This window comes from Colletotrichum lupini, chromosome 10 (assembly GCF_023278565.1).
Source record: "Colletotrichum lupini chromosome 10, complete sequence".
Taxonomy (NCBI): domain Eukaryota; kingdom Fungi; phylum Ascomycota; class Sordariomycetes; order Glomerellales; family Glomerellaceae; genus Colletotrichum; species Colletotrichum lupini.
Genome location: NC_064673.1, coordinates 1,839,721 through 1,854,683, shown reverse-complemented (window position 1 = coordinate 1,854,683; position 14,963 = coordinate 1,839,721). Strand labels below are relative to the sequence as shown.

Sequence of the window (14,963 nt, the reverse complement as noted above, 5' to 3'; positions counted from 1 at the left end):
GCGGCGCGCAACGTCATTGACGGGGCGACTCCATTCCGGCCTTTTTAGCCTGTGCAGGTCCCCTGAACCACCACGCACCGCCATCAACTGCCAGCTCCAGGTCTTCTCAAGGTACACTGGCCCGAACACACACACGACTCTTGCTCCATCATCTTCCAGCTCCACGGTTCTGGACGTCCCACGACACCTCAATTGCGACGCTTTTCAATATCTCGTACCCGTTGTCGACCTGTCTTCGACGTACCCCAGAAAAAATTAGCGGATGCGGATAACGTCCGGCCCATGACTCAGGTTAGCACAAGATAGGGGCATCTTCGAATAGATCCCGACGCAACGGGCCCTTGGTGGAGAGGCGAACGAAAACGACCCAACGAAAATACGACAGAGGGGACACTACACAGGCCCTTTTCCTCGCCCATCCCCGCCGATACCGACACCGACAACGATCCCAGTCCCGGGTCCCAGACCGACCGACGACCGACCTCGACAACGCGCGCCGCGGTCAACATGGCCTCGTCCTACGCCTTGCCATCCTCCGCTCTACCGCACGCTCACCATCACCACATGCACTCTCACTCCCACTCGCCGCCGTCCCTTCACGCATTGAAGTCGACAATGTCCACCGGCGGGCTGCACTCCCACAGCCAGAGCCAAGACTCGACCGGCAGCAGCCACGCACATAACCACGATCATTCACACGGTCACAATGGCCACGCCCACGGCGGCCACTCACATCACCGAGCGAACTCGAGCCAGTCGTCCATTCCTCGAGAAAGAGCGGCGCCTCGCTCTCTCGCTTCAATGGACGGCTGGAAGACGGACATCACACCGAGCGGTCGTCAGTTGTTGACGCCTACAAATGGGTCCTTTTCGGAAACGTTCCAGCCTCTTGACGGCGCAATGACGATAGACGAGCATTCTCACGATCATCACGATCACGACCATTCACACTCGCACGACCACGCTCATGGCGATTGCCATGGCCACGACCATCACGGCCATTCACACGCCCACAGCCACAGCCACTCCCACTCCCACTCTCACGACCATGCGAAGCCGTCTCTGTTTACGAGGGTTCTCCTGAAATATACGCCGGCGGTTCCGGTCCTCCACACCATTCTCGTGGAGAAGGACTCGAGAAGAATCTTTTACTTCATGACGTGAGTCGGACTACGAAACACTCCACCTTGAATAGTACTGACATTCTGGTTTTCGCAGTCTCAACTTTGGCTTCATGGCCGTACAAGCGTTTTACGGCTACGTCACCGACTCGCTCGGTCTCCTCAGCGACACGATTCACATGTTTTTCGACTGCTTTGCCCTCTTTGTTGGTCTTTGCGCCGCAGTTACTAGCAAATGGCCTCAGAGCCAGCGATTTCCATTTGGGCTTGGAAAGATCGAGACGCTGAGTGGTTTCGCCAATGGCATTTTGCTGATGTAGGTTTCCCAGGCTGCAGCACGAGTCACAACGCTGACAAATGATAGGCTTCTTAGCGTTGAGATTATCGTGGAGGCGTTTGAGCGAATTTGGGAAGGTCAAGAACTTCACCGATTGCGGGAGCTTCTCATTGTTAGCTTCCTCGGCGGTGTCATCAACCTGCTGGGCCTTTGGGGCTTTGGACACCATCACCACGGCCACGACCATGGTCACGGCCACTCGCACTCACACGACGACCACGACCACGGGCATGATCATTCGCACGGAAAGAAGCATAGCCACGGGCACTCGCATCATAACGACAACATGGAGGGTATTTTTCTGCATGTTCTGGCCGATACGATGGGAAGCGCCTCCGTAGTGCTGTCGACAATCTTGACGTACTACACGGGGTGGACGTTTTGGGACCCCTTGGCCTCTTGCGCCATTGCGATCCTGATTTTCCTCGCGGCGATTCCGCTCATCAAGTCGTCCGCGCGCAACCTACTTCTCAATATCCCCGACGACATTGAGTACAACCTGCGTAATACGCTCGCGGGGATTTTGCAGCAAAAGGGTGTCGTCAACTACTCGGTGCCCAAGTTCTGGATGGACCACCGGAGCAGCGAGGACTCAGGGGACAAGCTGCAGGGCATCGTGCACGTCGTGGCGGGGAGAGGTGCGAGCCTGGACGAAGTACGGGATCGCGTGCGGGAATACCTCTTGAAGAACTCAATGGACATTGTAGTCCAGGTCGAAAGAGAAGGCGACGGCAGCTGCTGGTGCGGCGTTGGAAGGTCGACGGGATTGGCCACGACACCCCTCAAGAGGGCATTTTAGAGAAGCGGACAACCGACCCCCTTGACGACGATTTCTGAGATATTGGCAATCCCGGACGAACGAACGAAGCGGGAGTGAGAGTAGAGTGTCTGGTCTATTTTTCTTGTGTTTCTTCTTCATTGACTAGACAGCGGGACAGAAAGCGAAGGCGAACCGCATAGAGGCTTGGTGCTAGAGAGACCCCCGATCTTGGAGACGGGGGTTTTACGCGGTCGGGCTCTTTCTTCTTCTTCCTTCTAGGAGTCACGGAACGTTTATACATCAGGCAAGTCGCATCACGGAAGGCATTGCGGAACGGCCATTCAAGGAAACATTTTTTGTATGAGTAGAAGAAGCAAGTGCATACACATGGTTTTGCGCGAGGGGTGGCGATGGAGGACATGGAGAACAAAAAAGCTTGATACCCTTGAGGCTAAAGTTATCGCGCACCTATCTTACTTGATGAATTCTGTGAATGCTCCGCCGACCCGAGGTGGCCTGTAAGAAGTATGCTATACGAGCGTGTGACGTCTCGCAATGAGGGCAGTTCTCCGTCCGCCCGCGTGGGGGTTGAGCTGCCACTTGGTGTGTGAGGTACATTGGCACGCGGGGTTTAAACATTGCATGGCCAGAATGGCTGACGTTATGGCGGAAGAGAGTTGTGTTTGTAGCCTGCAGGATCTGGCATTCGAGGTTCGAGGCAGAAGTTTGAGAAATTGGATACTTCAGCAGCGAGCCGAGATGCCTTTGTCGAGGGGGCTGTTGTTGGTGGCTGTTTACTCGCCGGTTGACGTCGACTTTGTTTACTTGGGGAGGCGAGATTAGGAAGTCGGGCGAGGGGTTTTGTGCGACTCTGTAACTCGTCTCGGGAATGTGGTCTCACTTCAAGGTCCTTATAAGGCGGGTGTATTTCAGGGAGAGGGAGATGGGTGTTTTGTGCACGCTGACCGATGATGGCATTGGGACATTGGGAAATCACATGAAAGTGACACCAACTGTCTCTGTGTGTGTGTGTGTGTTTATGGGAATTGACTTTCATCCCATTCTTCCTTCAGACCGTTTACACGATTAGTAGCCAACGGGTACACATTATAGTTTGCATCACATAAGCATTTCAATAGCATCAATGTAGAAGCCACCTATGATTCTTCGTCATCGCCATCTTTCTGCACACGCGCCGGTCTAATTATGTACCTTTGGCAGGTATTGCTTAGGATGAAGAAGTAGCAAAATACAGAGCACCCCGCTAAAGCAAGGCCCCGATCTAGGCCCAGGTCCTCCCCCCATTTCCCCTCCTTTTCCCTCTCAAGTTTCCTCCTTTCCCCCAGAAAGCCCGCCCGGACCGGAGCAGCCCTTGGTAAGGTATGGAGTAAGTACCTGAAAGTAGCGGGATGGGCAGCTCATGTGGTGGGAAAAGTTGGGGGGGAAGGAGCCCTGGCACCACAATGAGCCGAACGACCGAGGCACCCGACCATTACACCGCACTACAGTACCTATCCATGTACACCGCACCGCTGTGCCGCCAGCGCCAAGTGCCACCTCAAGAGTTGGAGGTTGCTGCAGTTTCATCCCGCGCCGCTGGGATGAGCTCTCGAGTCAATTGCCCCGTAGGAACGTGAAGAAAAGACGATGGTCTGTCCTCTTTTTGGATGCACCGGCCACTTGTCGCGTCCCTCTTTCCTTGACGTTTTCCTCATTGGACCTGTAAGCAAGTCATGACTAAATAAAAATCATCACAAGCTAATTCAAGGAAAGAATCTGGGGAATTTACTACTTCGAGTGGATAAGGTACCTCCTCCGTAAGGTACACAAAATTCCCCATACTCCGGCTACAAGTGGAGACTCCCAAAACCCCCCAATTGGAGTGTTGCCGAGGCTCAAACGACTGACGTACCGCAACCGCAGCGAGCTACCTCAAGGTACCAGGTCTCCCGCCATTGAAGCGTCTCTCACTCCCTCTCTCCGATCCGACCGCGCACCGCCCTCTCCAACGGACGACCGAATCCAAAACTGCAACTCCAACTACTAGTTCCCGAACGCACGAATAGTTGCAAAAAAAAGAACAAGAACTAGCAACCCAGAAACTGCACCAGGAACGGACCGCACGGTGGTAAAGGCACGCATTGGATCGCATCACAGCTTCGCGCCTAGGGCAAGCTACCGGACACCAGCAACCAAGCCAGAGAAGACGGGAAAACCCAGAGCACGTGAAAGCTCCCCCTTCCTCTCCCCAAACACTCTTCTCATCCACGACAACCATCTCGCGACAACCTCCTTCTCGTCGTCCGCACAAAACCTTCCCTTCCTCCCTTCTCCAATCCTCCTAATCAACCCAGGGTCCCCTCCCCCCTTCCACCCTCCCTCAAAATGGCACCCTCCCCGACAGAAGCAACAAAATCCCTAAACCAATCCCTCCAAACCTCCCTCCCGACCCCCGTCGCCGACGCCGTCCCCCGCCTCCCCGAATCCAAAGACGAGCTCAAAGCCGACACGAAAGCGGCGGCCTCGGGCCTCGCAACCCAGCTCCGCTCCCTCGCGGCAGGCGGCTTCGGCGGCGTCTGCGCCGTCGTCGTAGGCCACCCCTTTGACCTCGTCAAGGTCCGCCTCCAGACCGCCGACAAGGGCGTCTACTCCTCCGCCATCGACGTCGTCCGCAAGAGCGTCGCGCGCGACGGCCTGCGGAGGGGTCTGTACGCCGGCGTGAGCGCGCCGCTCGTGGGCGTCACGCCAATGTGTATGTCCCTCCCCCTCTCCTCTCTTCGTGCCTCTCGGCTAACAAACCCACCCACCCCCCAACAGTCGCCGTCTCCTTCTGGGCCTACGACCTAGGCAAGACCCTCGTCCGCACGACCTCCTCCGCCCCCGACGCCCCCCTCACCATAGCCCAGGTCTCCGCCGCAGGCTTCTTCTCCGCCATCCCCATGACCGCCATCACCGCCCCCTTCGAGCGCGTAAAAGTCATCCTCCAGGTCCAGTCCCAGCGCCTGAAGCCCGGCGAGTCCCCCAAATACAAAGGCGGCGCCGACGTCGTCCGCCAGCTCTACGCCGAGGGCGGGGTGCGCTCCGTCTTCCGCGGCTCCGTCGCCACGCTCGCGCGCGACGGCCCCGGCAGCGCGGCCTACTTCGCCGCCTACGAGTACATCAAGCGGCGGCTCACCCCCAAGGACCCCGTCACGGGCAGGCCCTCGGGCGAGCTGAGCCTGCTCGCCGTCACGGCCGCCGGCGCGGCGGCGGGCGTGGCGATGTGGATCCCCGTGTTCCCCGTCGACACGGTCAAGTCGCGCCTGCAGACGGCCGAGGGGAACGTCACGCTCGGCGGCGTGGTGCGCGAGGTGTACGGACGGGGCGGTGTGAAGGCCTTCTTCCCTGGGTTCGGACCCGCGCTGGCGAGGGCCGTGCCCGCGAACGCGGCCACGTTCCTCGGTGTCGAGTTGGCGCACCAGGCTATGAACAAGGCTTTCAACTAAGAGGGCGAAAGGAGGTGTAGGAAGGGGGATAAGATGGTGTGTGGTTCGAGTTGGTGAGAAATTGAGCAGGACAAAGATGAAAAGGGGGGGGGGGGGGGGGTGGGGGGGGTGGGGGGGGGGGGGAGGGAGGGGGAGGGGGAGGGGGGGGGGGGGGGGGGGGGGGGGGGGAGGGGGTGGGGGTGGGGGGGGGGGGGGGGGGGAGGGGGGGAAGGGGGGGGGGGGGGGGGGGGGGGGGCTTCGGTGGTGGAATACGAAGAGGGAGTACACGGGGGGGCGTTTCTAGATGGAGGCAATACTCGTCATAAAGCTCTTACACTGAATAGTCTCGAGATGTTTTCCCTTGTGTCATGCCTAAACAAGACTAGAAGCGAATTATTCAATATTTCACTCATGACACAGCCTCGAATTCCTCTCACACAGATAAAGACACACACGTAAACAAGCGACTGCAGTTTGAACTTTTTTGTGTAATTTCATTCATCTATGCTATCCATCCATGCCTTCATAACAACTATTTGGTGGCAGTTTTTTTGGGGGGGAAACTTCAAAAAAGGCAAAACCCTCCTGCTAATGCCCCCCTCCCTACTGCGCTATTAAAAATGATATCATGCTCTGGAGCCACTCCAAAACTTTTTGTCCCTACGCAATGCCATAATGAAGATGAAAAAAGTAGAGATTTGTCCTTTTGCCGCCCAGATGCAGGCGTAACAGCGCTGTTGTGATTGTGTGCGCTTTTCCGCTGTAAGATAAAACTTCCATGCTGTGTGATGCCATCCTGTCCTTTGAGGATGTTCGTACGCTTCATTCCATGAGATAGTCCAACGCCGCGTCGCAATGCAGTCGTCTCTTGAAGCAGCCCATCAACCGCGCTCGTTCACGGTCCAACGCCGCTTCGAGGTCGTCATGTCGCGCATAATTTCAGTCTCCCCCAAAGGGCGCGGCGCTCCCCATAGACCCCCGCTGGCAAATGTCCCCAACTGAGGAATCTTGTTCTCCTCGTCCGTGCCGTCGCTCGAAGTAGGACGAGAGATCTCTTGCAGTCTGAGGGGGACCTTTGCCGGGCCACCCAGCTGCGGCTCCTTTCTCTCTGGAGTCGGAGGCTTGACGATCTCCTGGCCGGGCTTGGAAAGGGCGGCCAACTTCTTCCGGTGGTCAAAGTCCGGAAAGATGTCGTCCTCCTCGTCCTCCTCCTCTTCCGTCTCCTTCTTTGGTGTGATTGGCGACCACAGCCCCACGGACAAGGTCGGTGATGGCTTCGTAAAGTTTGTTGCGCCGCTGCCGACCGTGATCCCGGTCGTATTGAGCGCGGGCGTCCTGGGGAGGGAGTAAGTGTTATTCGAAACACGGCGCATGCTGCCCAGATTTGCGTTTGCCGAGTTGCTTCTACTTCCAAAGTCAAACGAGTCGGGGTTGAATGTGATCGGCGTCGGCGTATATGTGGTCGATCCTACGGTCGAGATGCGCCCTCGCGAGTATGACTGTCCGTTTTGTGAGTGATTTGAGGCTGTCGAGGGAGCTCTGGATAGATTGTGGGTGGCCGAGACAGGCTGGCGCAGATGCTCGGTGTTTGCAAATAGTTTGAGATCGTAATAATGATGGACGGGGATGATTCCTTTCGTGCCGGACATTGGGTCGACGTCAGGTTCCGACATGGGCGTATCCAAGCCGGAGGGCTCCGAGTCGCGACCGGGCTTTCTGGCGGCCACGGTCAGAGAAGCCATCGCCACGTCCATCAGGACCGGCTGGTGCGTAATGGCGCCGATCAAGGCGTTGCAACCGGCACCGTGAGATACCAGGATGACCACCGGCTCTACATCGTCGTCTTCCTCATCATCGATAGCACACTCGGTGTCACCATTTTGGGAGGTCTTGACGACCTTGGTGACCATCTCCGCGGGACGCTCAGCCGTAGTGTACCAGTCCACCAGCTTCTGAATACCCTTCCTAAATCGGTGGTGCATGGCTGTCCACTCCTCACCGTACTTGCCACCATCGCCCCAGTCCAGAGGCTCCCGCATCGAATCCCATTGGTAATCTACTGACACGCAAGCATCTCGCGCGTGCGCAACATAGCCGTCGGGGATGGTGTGGTTTGGTGAAATAGCGTAGTGGGGACTGGGGGCGACATATCCGTCATTTGGGTTCGCGGGCTCTGGCAGTGTGAAACGAACGCGCTGGCTTGAGGTGCTAGCCGTACTGCCAGCCCGACTCCGCGGCAGAGCACCAGCCACGGCAGATACGTTTTCGAGACCCAGGATGGAAGGTGAGTTGGAGTCCGAAGATCCAGACCTTTCGGGGGCGGGAGCGGGGGCAGCTCTGAACTTTGGGCTGTTCCACAACTGACTCTGGGCTTGGCCGACGGAATTTGCGTGGTGATGGGAGTGCTCTTGGATGTGGTTGTGGGCGTGAATGTTCTCCCGTCTGAGCAGATCGGCCTTTGCTCCAGCCAGCATCATCGCGGAACCCGGAGGCGGCGTAATCATTTCAAAGTATTCCGGGGACAGCCACTCCCCCAAGAAGGCATCCAGGCGCAACGTCGATTTCTTGATCAGCTTCTTCTTGGCCTGCTCGGGCTTGGTACCGTTCGCGTCGTTCGAGAGGGGATCGACTTCCTCAGCTACGGACGCTGGGAGAACAAAGGGTGAGGCTGAAGGGTTCGCGCTGGGCGAGGGCATCGAGTACGAGGGCGTACCGGGCGGAGGCGCCTGGGCCAGGCCCGCGCTGATGGCGACGGAGGTTTGGACGCATCGCAAGAACGGGGAGCTATGGAGGACAACCTTGAACTTGCGGCGCCTCTTTTGCGAGTCGACAGAGCCATTGCGGCCGTTGGAGAACTTGGAATCGGCATTGACCTCTGCTTCGGCCTGTCTCAGTATGTTTCCAATGCGTATGCCGAGTGCTTTGGCTTGCTGCCAGCCGCCGTAGGTCAGAGGAGGGTCGTAAGGTGTCGGGGACGTGAGATGCCACTTCTTGTCGGCGGCGTCGAGACGTGCGCCATGCCTAGTAGTCTCGTCAGCCTTCCAGAAGCTTGCAAGCGTGGGTTGTGAGAAGGTCCTCTTACCTGACGACGAAAATGTACGCCGGTGGGCGCCCCATGTTGTCGGCGACGCAGGTGAGAATGCGAAAGCCCACTCAGGATATGTGCAGTAGTCGGCCGGCGTGGGGAGGACTAGGTGAAAAGATAACGGCGTATGTGACAACCTCTCACAGCGTAAGAAATACGGACGGGGGATCAAATAACGATGGGTGGGAATGCGGCTAAAGACACCATCCAAGACTTTGCGGACCTAAAGGATCGGATGGCTTGGGTAGGCGGAATAAGCTTCGATGTGCCGGCGGCGGAGGACCGAGAGGGCACGGGCAAAGGTAACAGACTAAGTTGCAGATGGCCGGGACGGTTTTGGTAGTTGATGCACTTGGGACCGTTCAAGTTGTGATATTTCGGGATGGACGGAGTTGATGTGAGGACAAGCTGGAAAGAAAGACAGGTTGAGTAATCAGAAAGACGGAACGAGTCGAGAAAGTAGAGAAGGCAAGAAGGCGAAGAAGAAGCAGCGAGGTACTGGCAGAGAAGTAGTAGGCAGGCAGGCGGAGGAGGTGGAGGGCCTGGCAGGCGGATTTCAGAATTTCTGCCACGAGTTTTACGTCGGTCATCCGGTGTTTGGGTGCCCCTCTCTCCGTGTCCGACCAGTTGGCACCGACTTCGCAAGCGCTAAGATGATGGGACTATCCGTAACAGAGTAACAGCAAGTAGGCAGATGGAGACCGTTGACGAGCATGCCATCGGTCGGTCAGCGGGCGGTGGAGATGGAGGGAGAGAAGAATGAAGGTGGAGCGGAGCGGTCGTGGAGAACCTGCCTTGAGATGCAATCAATCGGCACCGAGTCGCGACAAACGGGCCAGGCTTGGGGAGGGTCAATAAATGTATTAATTTGCGATCGGATCCCGCCCAGGCCCAGGTACCCAAGTATTAAGCCAGGTATTGAGGTAAGGTCTCCAGGTACGGATACAAACAGGGGATGTATTTATGTACGCAGTACGTACGAAGATGTATGTATGTATGGTACAGGCGCAGGTGCAGTCGCAGCCGCAGTCAGTCAGTCGTGCAGGTTGCAGAAGGCACAAAAGAAAGCAGCCTCAGGTACGAAGCATTTAAAGGTACATGACGGATATGTAGAACAGTGACAGAGGGTAGGTAGGTAGGTTTTTCAAGGGTTGTCAAAGGCGGGGCAGATTCTCCTCTTCTGCTTTTCTGCCTTTCTGCTTTGTCTTCTGGTCAGGGTCACATACACAAATCGTAAGTGCAAAGACACAATGATGCAAGGACTCGGAAGCGACACATCTCAGAGACTCACACCCTCGCCAATACGGATCATCGTGGACAGCCCACCGGCTACACAAGAATCGTCAAGGGTCAGACGATGGTCCTATAGTGGTGTGGTGATGCCGGGTGCGTCAGTGAGGGGGAGAAGAGTTGGAGGAGGGCGAGGTACCTTGCTGAGGGTTGGAGGGGTAGCAGAGGCTTACTGCGTACCTAGGTAGGTTTGGCGAGTGACAGGCCGGGAAGACACTGCGAGCCGGCGAGGGAGGGGGTTGGATTGTCACTGCCATTGCCGAACACACGCAGTACTGTATATCTGCGCCCACCTACGAGGTACCTACGAGGCACCGCTGCTGATTTGAGCATCTCGGAGACGAACCAGAGACGAGACAGGGTCTTGCATGTCTGTTACGCCAGGCGCGTCAGCCGTTGCTACCTTAGCTTGGGTAGTCTTTACTCTTCAGGAGGGGTCGCTGCCATGGATGACGGAGCGGTGCAGAATGCAACGAAAAAAAGATTCATTTCCTTGCCTCTTTGCTCTCTGTCACTCTGTCACTCTGCGGTGTGGAAATGTGCATGTGATTGTCCCGCTCTCGCTTTTTAGCGCCAAACGTAATCACGGCACGTGGGGAGACAGGAAATTTTTAGACGAGCAGAAGACGAAGAAGACTTCCTTCCTTGCTGGCAATATCCGAAAATGCTAGGTGCTAAGGCCCGGTCTACGAGATGAATAAGCTTAAGTAATCAGACTCCGACTGCCCGACACTCTCGTATGTCGTCTTTCGTCTTTTCTCCTCCATTCCCAAGCCAAAAGGCAACAGGTACCTACCAAGGGCAATCGAACCATACGTAGTAAGCTCTGAGCATTCCAGTGCCCCCAGATGCCTTTGTTTGGCCCATTGGTGCATTCTTTGTATTTGATGCATTCTTTGTACTTGATCACGAGTATCCCGGCCCGTATGCAAACAGCATAGCCGCCGTGCATGTTTGACTCAAATCACACGATGCTGACGCAACTCATCAAGCTGACTGATCAGCTTTCCCTTGCCAGCTGCCAGCTACTCCCGGCGACCAGCCCGAAGCATGAGCGGCATCGCGGCACCGCGGCAGAGACTCACCACCTCGGACATGAATCCTCCGAAGCTATCCAGGTTCCGCCCGCCGCTCGGTCCAACGCCCCGTCCAGATCCGACCTCCTCCACATTAGCATCTCATGGATAATTAATGGATCTTTTCACCTTGATCCCTTGTCCGGAGAAACCCCACCAGCCATTTCTGGCGTAGGCCATAGGTTCGTTCTCTGGTTCGACAGTCAAACAGCACTCCGTTAAGCCTTGAGATTCAGATGAGCTAATCCCCGCAAAGCAAGAGTGGCCTGTGCAGGGCGGCCGCCAGAACATCTCCCAATTACCTAAACTTCCAAGTACCCCAAAGTACTGAATAAACCATCATGCATGGATAGACCGGGTGACTCTTCAGAATGTCGCCGGCCAAGTGACTCAAATATACAAAAGTTCTTTTTGGTTCAGCAAGCAAGTAAAAATGTCTCCGAGCGCAGATAACCTTAAAAGCCAATATCGCATTGGAGGCTGCGGGTAACTTGGAGGGATACACCCAAATCTGATACACTTCACTCTTCGTTACCCCAGATTCCAGATCAAACGAACGCTACTACACCACCTACATCTCATCCCCACGTATCACCAGAGTGTCGGGACACAGCAACTTGCCCTTGAGTCTATAGTCACCACCTAGGAATTGGATAGAGAAACCCAACCCAAACCACAAAATGGCAACTGCACCCAAGGACCAGCAGGACTCGGCAGACATCAAGTCCCGCCTCAAAGAGTCCTACGACGCCATCGCCACCGAATACAACGAATGGACCCTCCGCCAGACCTCCCTCCGCATCGAGTACCTCGAGAAGCTCATGGAGAAGCTCCTCACCGCGAAGCCCCTGTCGGGCCAAATGTCTCTCGTCCTCGAGCTCGGCTGCGGCTGCGGCCTCCCCGTCACCGAGAGGCTCCTCACCGCGCCCGACACCTACGTCACCGCAAACGACCTCTCCACCACCCAGATCGATGTCGCCCGCAAGAACCTCGCCAAGCACGGCACCGACCGCGTCTCCTTTGTCGAGGGCGACATGATGAAGCTCGAGTTCTCCGAGGGGTCGTTCGACGCCGTCATTGCCATGTACAGCATCATCCACCTGCCCCGTGAGGAGCAGACCGAGATGATCCGCCGCGTCGCCAAGTGGTTGAAGCCTGGTGGGCTGCTGCTCGCCAACTTTGCGTCAAAGGACTTGCCGGCCGTCGTGAATGAGGAGTGGCTTCATGAGAAGGGGTGGATGTACTGGAGCGGTTGGGGTGCTGATGCGACTGTGGAACAGCTCAAGGAGGCCGGGTTCGAGGTTCTTGTCAGGGATATCGTCGATGACAAGGACGACGCCGAGTTCCTCTGGGTCATGGCGAAGAAATGAGCAGTGCCTGTTCATATGATTTTTGTCGTTTCAACTTGGGTCCCGGAAAATTCAACATCAAGCGAACTTCAGAGGCATCTTCGATTCCTCATGTCATGTCAGTCTGCGTATCATGCAAGACATGGCGGGATATCAAGGGTTGCCCAACTCTAGGTACCATGTACTTTGAACTGGTGGGGTTTCGCTTCTTTAAGCAAGTACTTTTCAGTATCTTGTGGTTTCTCAATGTCCTATATAGCAAGCCATTGATGGTCTAAAAAGTAAACAAAAACAACTGCACATTTACTCTACTTGATGATGGTTATTCGGCTCCAGTCTACACATCATGAAATCCTAGATTGCTCGGTGGCACTGTGAGGTACTAAAGCATGGTAAAACAATCAGATCGCTTCCAAATGGCGGGGAGAACTGGTACCTGAGCCACACTACGCTACCCCGGTCAAAGAGGCAACGGCAATGGTCTGTGCCCCAGAGAACCGATCGGCTTACTAAGGCCAACTTTGTCAGGGCGAAGCTCCCGTGGCGGGCCCCCTTACCAAGCTGTTGGTTAATCATTTCGATCCGTCGTGGGATTCTTTCGTTTCCACTCGTCTCCCTTGCGACGACAATTCACGAACTTGTTATACCTCCCCGCCATTCACGACTTCATTGATTTGAATCACCATCATCATGAAGCTGTCACGGTTTCTCCAGTTGCCAGCCCTCCTGGCCGCCTCGACCCTCGCCCCCGCGGTGCTCGCCGAGCACACCAGCAACTGGGCCGTCCTCGTCTGCACATCGCGATTCTGGTTCAACTACCGCCACCTCGCCAATGTGCTCTCCATTTATCGCACCGTAAAGCGCCTTGGCATCCCCGACTCTCAAATCATCCTCATGCTCCCCGACGACATGGCCTGCAATCCGCGCAATGCCTTCCCCGGAACCGTCTACAGCAACTCGGACCGTGCTGTCGATCTGTACGGCGACAACATCGAGGTGGACTACCGCGGCTACGAGGTCACTGTCGAGAACTTCATCCGTCTGCTTACCGATCGCGTCGGCGACGAGATGCCCCGCAGTAAGCGCCTTCTGACGGACGACCGAAGCAACATTCTCGTATACATGACAGGCCACGGTGGAAACGAGTTCCTAAAGTTCCAGGATGCCGAGGAGATTGGTGCTTTCGATCTGGCTGATGCCTTTGAACAGATGTGGGAGAAGAAGAGGTGAGAGGATACCCAGGTGCACATGTGCTACTGCGACGACATTTACTGACTGCTCCTCCCTCAGATACCACGAGATCCTCTTCATGATCGACACCTGCCAAGCGAACACAATGTACAGCAAGCTCTACTCCCCCAACATCATCGCCACCGGCTCCTCGGAGCTCGACCAGTCCTCCTACTCGCACCACGCCGACAACGACGTCGGCGTCGCCGTCATCGACCGCTACACCTACTACAACCTCGAGTTCCTCGAATCGCAAGTCCAAGACCTGAGTTCCAAGAAGACGGTCGGCGAGCTCTTCGACAGCTACACATACGAAAAGATCCACTCCCACGCCGGCGTGCGCTACGACCTCTTCCCCGGCGGCGCCGACGCCGCGCGCAGCCGCCGCATCACCGATTTCTTCGGCAACGTGCAGAACGTCGAGGTCGACGGCGCCAAGAACATGGTTCTCGACGAGGAGCTGCTGGAGCTTAGCCAGAAGATTGCCGCGCTGAAGCAGCGGGCTCAGGAGGCGGATGCGGCGGCCAAGAATGCGTCGTTGGCGGAGGGCGCAAAGGGCCAGACGCCGGATGTGAAGACGAGGGCTAAGAGGGTGCAGATGGCGAAGCCGCTCACGAATGAGAATTGGTGGGAGAAGAAGATTATTGGGCTCACGGCCTTGATCGGGTGCGCGCTTCTGTGGGCTTTGGGATCGTACTACGAGGCACCGAAGAGCAGGGCTGATGATGCCAAGACGGCGACAGGGCAGAATGGCCATGCCGCCGTGAAAGCATGATCATTTTCTTCATTCTTTTGTATTTCTATATCTTTATTTCACTTGCACGAGGTGCATCAAGCATGGCGTTTCTTGGGATATGGAAGGGAATGGTTCATTTATAGCATGGGAGCTGGTGTCAAGCTTCATCAATCAGTAGGGGAAGCTCGTGACTTCTTCAAAAACGAGGAGAAAATGCAATGTATTGCCTGAGTATGCCCATTTCCACCTGAATGTCAGTTGAACAGTGCCCCGTTCTCAATGTGTCGCTGTCGTTGGTGCTGGCGCATTTATCCGAAGTATTTCCTTGCAGGTCGTCCCTCACCCGTCTACACCGAGATCTTTCACCGACGCGTTTCCCACTCTAAAATCTTGCTGGGCAAAGTCAATGCTTTTGACGACATTCCATCAACCCCCGTACAGCCTTCATGGAGGGATATAGACATCCCGTAATCAGCGAAAATGGATAGCTCAAAGGTTGGTACAGTAATCTCTTC

General features: G+C 56.0%; 6 protein-coding genes across 6 annotated transcripts, besides 1 other annotated feature; 5 read left to right on the top strand and 1 right to left on the bottom strand.

The window, feature by feature from the left end:
• Positions 1 to 282: 282 nt before the first annotated feature.
• CLUP02_17725 (cation efflux family protein) lies at positions 283 to 2,257 on the top strand (the record flags this gene model as incomplete). Its single annotated transcript, XM_049296630.1, has 4 exons — positions 283 to 291; positions 388 to 1,160; positions 1,219 to 1,437; positions 1,495 to 2,257. 4 exons carry the CDS (start codon positions 283 to 285, stop codon positions 2,255 to 2,257), a joined length of 1,764 nt encoding a protein of 587 aa, XP_049137854.1.
• Positions 2,258 to 3,115: 858 nt separating this feature from the next.
• Positions 3,116 to 3,196: a sequence feature (Short protein (CLUP02_17724, UQC76211.1) was converted to a misc_feature.).
• Positions 3,197 to 4,603: 1,407 nt separating this feature from the next.
• On the top strand, positions 4,604 to 5,703 carry CLUP02_17723 (uncharacterized protein; the record flags this gene model as incomplete). Its single annotated transcript, XM_049296629.1, has 2 exons — positions 4,604 to 4,970; positions 5,036 to 5,703. 2 exons carry the CDS (start codon positions 4,604 to 4,606, stop codon positions 5,701 to 5,703), a joined length of 1,035 nt encoding a protein of 344 aa, XP_049137853.1.
• Positions 5,704 to 6,563: 860 nt separating this feature from the next.
• CLUP02_17722 (phosphoglycerate mutase) lies at positions 6,564 to 8,799 on the bottom strand (the record flags this gene model as incomplete). The annotated part of the gene is made up of 2 exons (XM_049296628.1): positions 6,564 to 8,703; positions 8,765 to 8,799. The coding sequence occupies 2 exons, from the start codon at positions 8,797 to 8,799 to the stop codon at positions 6,564 to 6,566; spliced, it is 2,175 nt and encodes a 724-aa protein (XP_049137852.1).
• Positions 8,800 to 9,510: 711 nt separating this feature from the next.
• CLUP02_17721 (uncharacterized protein) lies at positions 9,511 to 11,779 on the top strand (the record flags this gene model as incomplete). Its single annotated transcript, XM_049296627.1, has 9 exons — positions 9,511 to 9,617; positions 10,028 to 10,135; positions 10,331 to 10,517; positions 10,662 to 10,728; positions 10,897 to 11,009; positions 11,050 to 11,335; positions 11,394 to 11,447; positions 11,487 to 11,619; positions 11,674 to 11,779. 9 exons carry the CDS (start codon positions 9,511 to 9,513, stop codon positions 11,777 to 11,779), a joined length of 1,161 nt encoding a protein of 386 aa, XP_049137851.1.
• Positions 11,780 to 11,813: 34 nt separating this feature from the next.
• On the top strand, positions 11,814 to 12,503 carry CLUP02_17720 (methyltransferase; the record flags this gene model as incomplete). Its single annotated transcript, XM_049296626.1, has 1 exon — positions 11,814 to 12,503. One exon carries the CDS (start codon positions 11,814 to 11,816, stop codon positions 12,501 to 12,503), a length of 690 nt encoding a protein of 229 aa, XP_049137850.1.
• A 669-nt stretch (positions 12,504 to 13,172) lies between these two features.
• On the top strand, positions 13,173 to 14,487 carry CLUP02_17719 (peptidase C13 family protein; the record flags this gene model as incomplete). Its single annotated transcript, XM_049296625.1, has 2 exons — positions 13,173 to 13,708; positions 13,773 to 14,487. The coding sequence occupies 2 exons, from the start codon at positions 13,173 to 13,175 to the stop codon at positions 14,485 to 14,487; spliced, it is 1,251 nt and encodes a 416-aa protein (XP_049137849.1).
• Between the last annotated feature and the right edge of the window lie 476 nt (positions 14,488 to 14,963).